The sequence below is a fragment of the Zerene cesonia genome, chromosome 25, assembly GCF_012273895.1.
Source record: "Zerene cesonia ecotype Mississippi chromosome 25, Zerene_cesonia_1.1, whole genome shotgun sequence".
In the NCBI taxonomy this organism is placed as follows: domain Eukaryota; kingdom Metazoa; phylum Arthropoda; class Insecta; order Lepidoptera; family Pieridae; genus Zerene; species Zerene cesonia.
In genome coordinates this window covers 268,679-273,681 of record NC_052126.1, presented here as the reverse complement: position 1 = coordinate 273,681, position 5,003 = coordinate 268,679, and the positions used below count along the sequence as shown (strand labels likewise).

The following is a 5,003-nucleotide window of genomic DNA, read 5'->3' as shown; positions in this document are numbered from 1 at the left end:
CGCGCCCGACGTTGCTTAACTTCGGTGATCGGACGAGAACCGGTGTATTCAACGTGGTATGGACGTTGGCAACAACTTAGCTGAATTTTTATATGATAATTTAAAAAAAAATCGTTACAGTCGAAACCGATCTAGTAGATCAATTATCTCCTTTTAATCAATAGGCCGAAAATTCAAATGTAAAATCTATCTCGTGTACGGAAAATAAATATTGCGAATTTGAGACGTTTTTCTTTAATTTTTAGTATTCTCTATTCTTTAAAAATTTGACATTTATAAAGCAGTTGAATGCTATAAAGCAAAAAAATTTAATAAAAAACATACAACATAACAAATTACAAAATTAAAAATATTGGGGTTTGTTATGCTGATGGGGAATAAACTAACTTCAGACAGTTATACCAGTTTAGAAGTTAGGGTCGCTTTTTGAAAGTTTGTGACTCATAAACAGAGAAAAATGTGTTTTAATCAATTTATATATTATGTTTACTTGAAGTTATTTAGCGTGGAGTTGCATCCTATGATTTTATGCTAATCACTATTTGAAATACGGCCAATAATATGCCAGTGGCATACAATTGCCATCTTTTAGAAGAACAAATAAAGAGATTATTTATTATTACATGGTTTGATTGGCAAAGACTCCGCCTATATAGGTATTGCTGCTGGAAGCAGGTCCAGAACAGCCCGACGTCACCCTTATACCAGGGCTACATTCCTCGCTAGTTGGGTCAAATGTAGACTGGGGGTATAGCACGGAGCCGGATGGAAAGTCCTGCTTGGCCTATGGCGGGAGATGTGGGTGGCCGAGGTACGTTTTCAATAATAAGTTCTGTATTGACACATGGAAGTTTCGATTAATTGTTATAGAATGCACTATTAAAAAAAAAGTTAAAACGTACTTTTCAAAAACCTCAAACATTTCCGATTGGATGAATCGGCAAGAAAATAAATACATACCAGGCTTTAACCTGGTTTAATAATCATATGATTGTTAATTTCAAATAGTTAATCGCTAACGTCCATACCACGTTGAATACACCGGTTCTCGTCCGATCACCGAAGTTAAGCAACGTCGGGCGCGGTCAGTACTTGGATGGGTGACCGCCTGGGAACACCGCGTGATGTTGGCTTTTTGTCTTTTGTTTGTTCAATGTTAGATTTTGTTTGTAACCATTTCAGAGGTAGAATGATGGGCGGCTCCGGATCGATCAATTCAATGTCGTATATAAGAGGGAACCCTCTTGATTACGATCGCTGGGCAGCGCTTGGTAACAAAGGTTGGAGTTACGAAGAGGTAGGATTGTATATTTTTGTTTAATATTAAAGTATATCTGTTTGCATTTCATAGAATAATCGCTCGTTACTTACTACTTGTTAAAGCTACTAAAGTATAATAACTGAAATTCTCATATTTATTTAAATTAGGCAATTTAAAAGTGAACTACTGCAATTGGTATGAACTAGAGTCTAATTATTGTTAAGAAAAAGTACATTTTTACAGGTATTACCGTTCTTCAAAAAACACGAAGACAATTTAGAAATAGACGAATTAGATCGAAGATACCACGATATTCACGGAGAGCAACCGATTCAAAGGTTCACTTATATTGACAATGTAGCTAAAATGATAACAGAATCTCATATAGAACGTGGCTTACCCCTAACAGATTATAACGGGGCACAACAAGAAGGAACAAATCAAGCACAAGCATTCTCTAGAAATGGAGTTAGATGGTCCGCAAACACAGCCTTCATCCAACCTGTAAGATACACGAGAGATAACCTCGTAGTTAAAGTTAATTCAGAAGTAAAGAAAATCTTAATAGAGGACGGTGTAGCTACCGGTGTCATATATGAAAGAAACAATAAACTATACACCGCATACGCTAAAAAAGAAGTCATTCTCAGCGCAGGATCCATCAATTCCCCACAATTGCTTATGTGGTCCGGAATTGGGCCTAGAGAACATTTAGAATCTCTCAACATACCAGTGATAAGTGACCTGCCTGTTGGTGAAAATTTACATGACCATGTCACCTACAACGGGCTTCTAGTCGCTCTGCCCAATGGAACGGCCACTACCGTGAACGCGGATGAATTAATTTACTACGTCAAAAACTTCTTTGACATGCCCCCAAATGAAAGACCTCTGTCAGGGAACGGGCCAACAAACTCGATCGCTTTTCTCAAATCTGAGCACGGCTTGGCCGCCCCCGACGTTCAGTATCAAGCTGATCACACGAATTCTTGGCGGCAATTCATAAAAGATCCGGCCGCCTACAATGAAGTAACAATATTTCCGTCTTCCTTTTATGACGGGTTCTTACTTCGGGTCATGAATATAGTCCCGAAAAGTCGAGGCAGACTTCTCCTAAATCCAAATGACCCATATGGTCATCCACTGCTGTATCCTAATTACTTTGGCGATGAAACGGATATCTTTCCATTGTTGCGAGGCACAAGATTCGCCTTGTCATTAGAAGATACGCATGCATTTAAAAGTAGAGGAGCATATTTTGTCAGAACGCCGTTACCATATTGTGAAGATTTTGAATGGGGGACAGATGATTATTTCGTATGTTTGATGAAACATTATACATCGAGTACATATCACCCTGTAGGAACTTGTAAGATGGGCCCAGAAGATGATGAAACGGCTGTTGTGGACCCAGAGTTGAGGGTATATGGGGTCGATAGACTGAGAGTAATAGATGCTTCTATAATGCCTGTACTGACATTAGGTAATACAAATGCTCCATGCATGATGATTGGCGAACGGGGTGTAGATTTTATTATCAAATATTGGTCAAATGTTACACATGTTTAAAGTGTTTTAAATTCAATCTCCTATTTTTTTAAGTAATGTTTTGGTTTGATATTTTTCATCTTGTATAAATATGAGTCTGCTCTGAAATTATTTTGTTAATGAAATGTAAGAAATAGAGATGAATTTTCTAATTTTCAAAAGCGCTCTTTAAAAACTATAAAACTTGGTAAGGTAGAAGGTAATACATACCTATACATAGTATAGAAGTATATAATATATCGTAGAAGTATATAATATTAAGTATATATTACCTTCTCTTTTTGAAATAAAATCACATATTATTCACTAATCTTTTATTGTTAATTCTACAATATAAACAAATTTACAAAGGTATAAAATATCTTCATCTATCCATTTGATTAACAATAATTACAAAACCTCCTTTCTTCTTATAAACATCATTTTCTAAATACAATGTAAATACAGCCAAAATGGCGTCCTGACTCCTGACACAATGTACAAAATGCTACGCTATATTAATAAGTCCACAAGGACACGTAACAATAAATGGCTTGTACGCCAAAAAATATAGGACCATGTCGGTCAACATTTTTTTTTTTTCCAAAAAGTCTAACAGCAAAGTATTCACTTCTCTGGTAGTTTGATGACTGGGACCTGGGAGTAGCCCCAGTTGGTTTCGCAGTGGTCAATTAAATCTTTCTCCGATTCAGATAGTACAGAAAAATCAATTTCTGGGCAGTCACTGTATGGATCCAAAAATGGGTAGTGAATCAAAACGCAGGTAAAATCCAGAGATGTCTTGCTGCAGCCCAGTAATTTTTTCAACTTATCTTCGGAATCGACCTGTAGACAATAAGAAGTTTTATGTTAGTAATCGATATTATATACCAGAAAAGCCGCAATTTTTACGATTTGATTCTACGACGAATTGATTCGAGATGGCGTTATTAAATCTTATTAATAAAATTCTAACTATAAAATATCAACAGATGGCGCTGCAACAATATTCCATGTTTTGCATAATATCAATAGATGGCATTTAAATTTTCTTCACCAAAATATGAATTTTGATTCTTACCTTAACAGTATAAATGTCGTTTTCCATGCAGAAAGCCTGCAACAGCACTTCTTGCATATGTGTAGCGCTGTCACCCGGCCTTGCTTCTGCTTGAATGCAGAAAAGAGCCCCATTACTGTTCTTTGATAAAAACTGTAGCGCTGGCATTAGACCAATCGTTAGTCTTTTCTCCACACAAGCGCGCCTTAGTGCAGATTTGATACACTGTCCGATAGGACTGAAAAAGAAAAAAATTATAAGTAAAAAAAGAAAAAGCACTTGTCTCCCCGGCGGGGAATCCAACCCCGGTCACCCGCGTGACAGACGGGGATACTACTATACTACCGAGGAATTCGTAACCATTATGAGTGTTTGGACAATTGCTGTGATATTTTTATCAAATAAATACTGTGTGACTATTGAATGTTTTATTACTAAAAAACTATAATAGTTTCATTTTCAACAATTTAGATAAAGTATATTAGTATTAGTAGTAATAAAGTAAATAAAAAACAAATAAATTCTGGATTTAAACTATTGTGTTTACAGAACTTAGAGACGACATAATGAGTTCAAATCATTACATTGTAATTACTAATTACACTGAGTTGTGTAACATTGAATGGTTAATATTATGTAATATTGGTACTGATAAATTTATTTAATATATCTGTTAATCAATGCAGATAAAAATTAATATTTACCTTTTGGCTGCTACTCCACTGAAAGACTCCGTCTTAACGGGAACCACTGAGTCGTTGTACATTTTAATGCTTTTTAAATTAATACTTCTCAAATTTTCACAAATTTTTGCCAACTCTGACTCGTAACGAGTAATTTTCACCAACACTTTTCACAGAGCACTGAAATCCTCACTTATCCTTGTTATCTCGCTTGATGGCACTCGTAAACTATGTCGCAACTATTTCACAAGTTCACAGAATAATCAGACGTGAATTCACTGCGGTAGCTTTGAGCGAATGACGAAAATTATACGTAAGCACCCATATTTATACAAACAACCACGCATGCGCACGAAAATGAGAATGTGTGCGTAGCGCCGGGTCAGTGTTGTATCTGATTCCACGAAATTCGCTCGTTTTTTCGATGTAGTGGTGTTCGTAGATAGATTTCTGTGATACAGTGCGTATGTGT

General features: G+C 36.1%; 2 protein-coding genes and 1 non-coding gene across 3 annotated transcripts; 2 read left to right on the top strand and 1 right to left on the bottom strand.

The window, feature by feature from the left end:
* Window positions 1-479: 479 nt before the first annotated feature.
* Window positions 480-3,073, top strand: LOC119836725 (glucose dehydrogenase [FAD, quinone]-like). Its single transcript, XM_038362163.1, has 3 exons — window positions 480-811; window positions 1,183-1,297; window positions 1,505-3,073. Exons 2-3 carry the CDS (start codon window positions 1,190-1,192, stop codon window positions 2,828-2,830), a joined length of 1,434 nt encoding a protein of 477 aa, XP_038218091.1. The 5' UTR covers window positions 480-811; window positions 1,183-1,189; the 3' UTR covers window positions 2,831-3,073.
* LOC119836837 lies at window positions 1,015-1,133 on the top strand. Its single transcript, XR_005288119.1, has one exon. It is a non-coding gene; the product is annotated as a 5S ribosomal RNA (ribosomal RNA).
* A 163-nt stretch (window positions 3,074-3,236) lies between the features above and the next one.
* LOC119836729 lies at window positions 3,237-4,850 on the bottom strand. The gene is made up of 3 exons (XM_038362170.1): window positions 4,553-4,850; window positions 3,870-4,086; window positions 3,237-3,634 (listed from the first exon to the last, which is right to left on the bottom strand). The coding sequence occupies exons 1-3, from the start codon at window positions 4,612-4,614 to the stop codon at window positions 3,416-3,418; spliced, it is 498 nt and encodes a 165-aa protein (XP_038218098.1). The 5' UTR covers window positions 4,615-4,850; the 3' UTR covers window positions 3,237-3,415.
* Window positions 4,851-5,003: the final 153 nt, after the last annotated feature.

Coding starts and splice junctions, on each gene's coding strand:
- LOC119836725 (XM_038362163.1), top strand. CDS start 1,190: ATGATGGGCGGCTCCGGATCGATCAATTCAATGTCGTATATAAGAGGG. Junction 1,298..1,504: donor AAGGTTGGAGTTACGAAGAG/GTAGGATTGTAT, acceptor ACATTTTTACAG/GTATTACCGTTCTTCAAAAA.
- LOC119836729 (XM_038362170.1), bottom strand. CDS start 4,614: ATGTACAACGACTCAGTGGTTCCCGTTAAGACGGAGTCTTTCAGTGGA. Junction 4,087..4,552: donor AGTGGAGTAGCAGCCAAAAG/GTAAATATTAAT, acceptor TTTCTTTTTCAG/TCCTATCGGACAGTGTATCA. Junction 3,635..3,869: donor ACGACATTTATACTGTTAAG/GTAAGAATCAAA, acceptor TATTGTCTACAG/GTCGATTCCGAAGATAAGTT.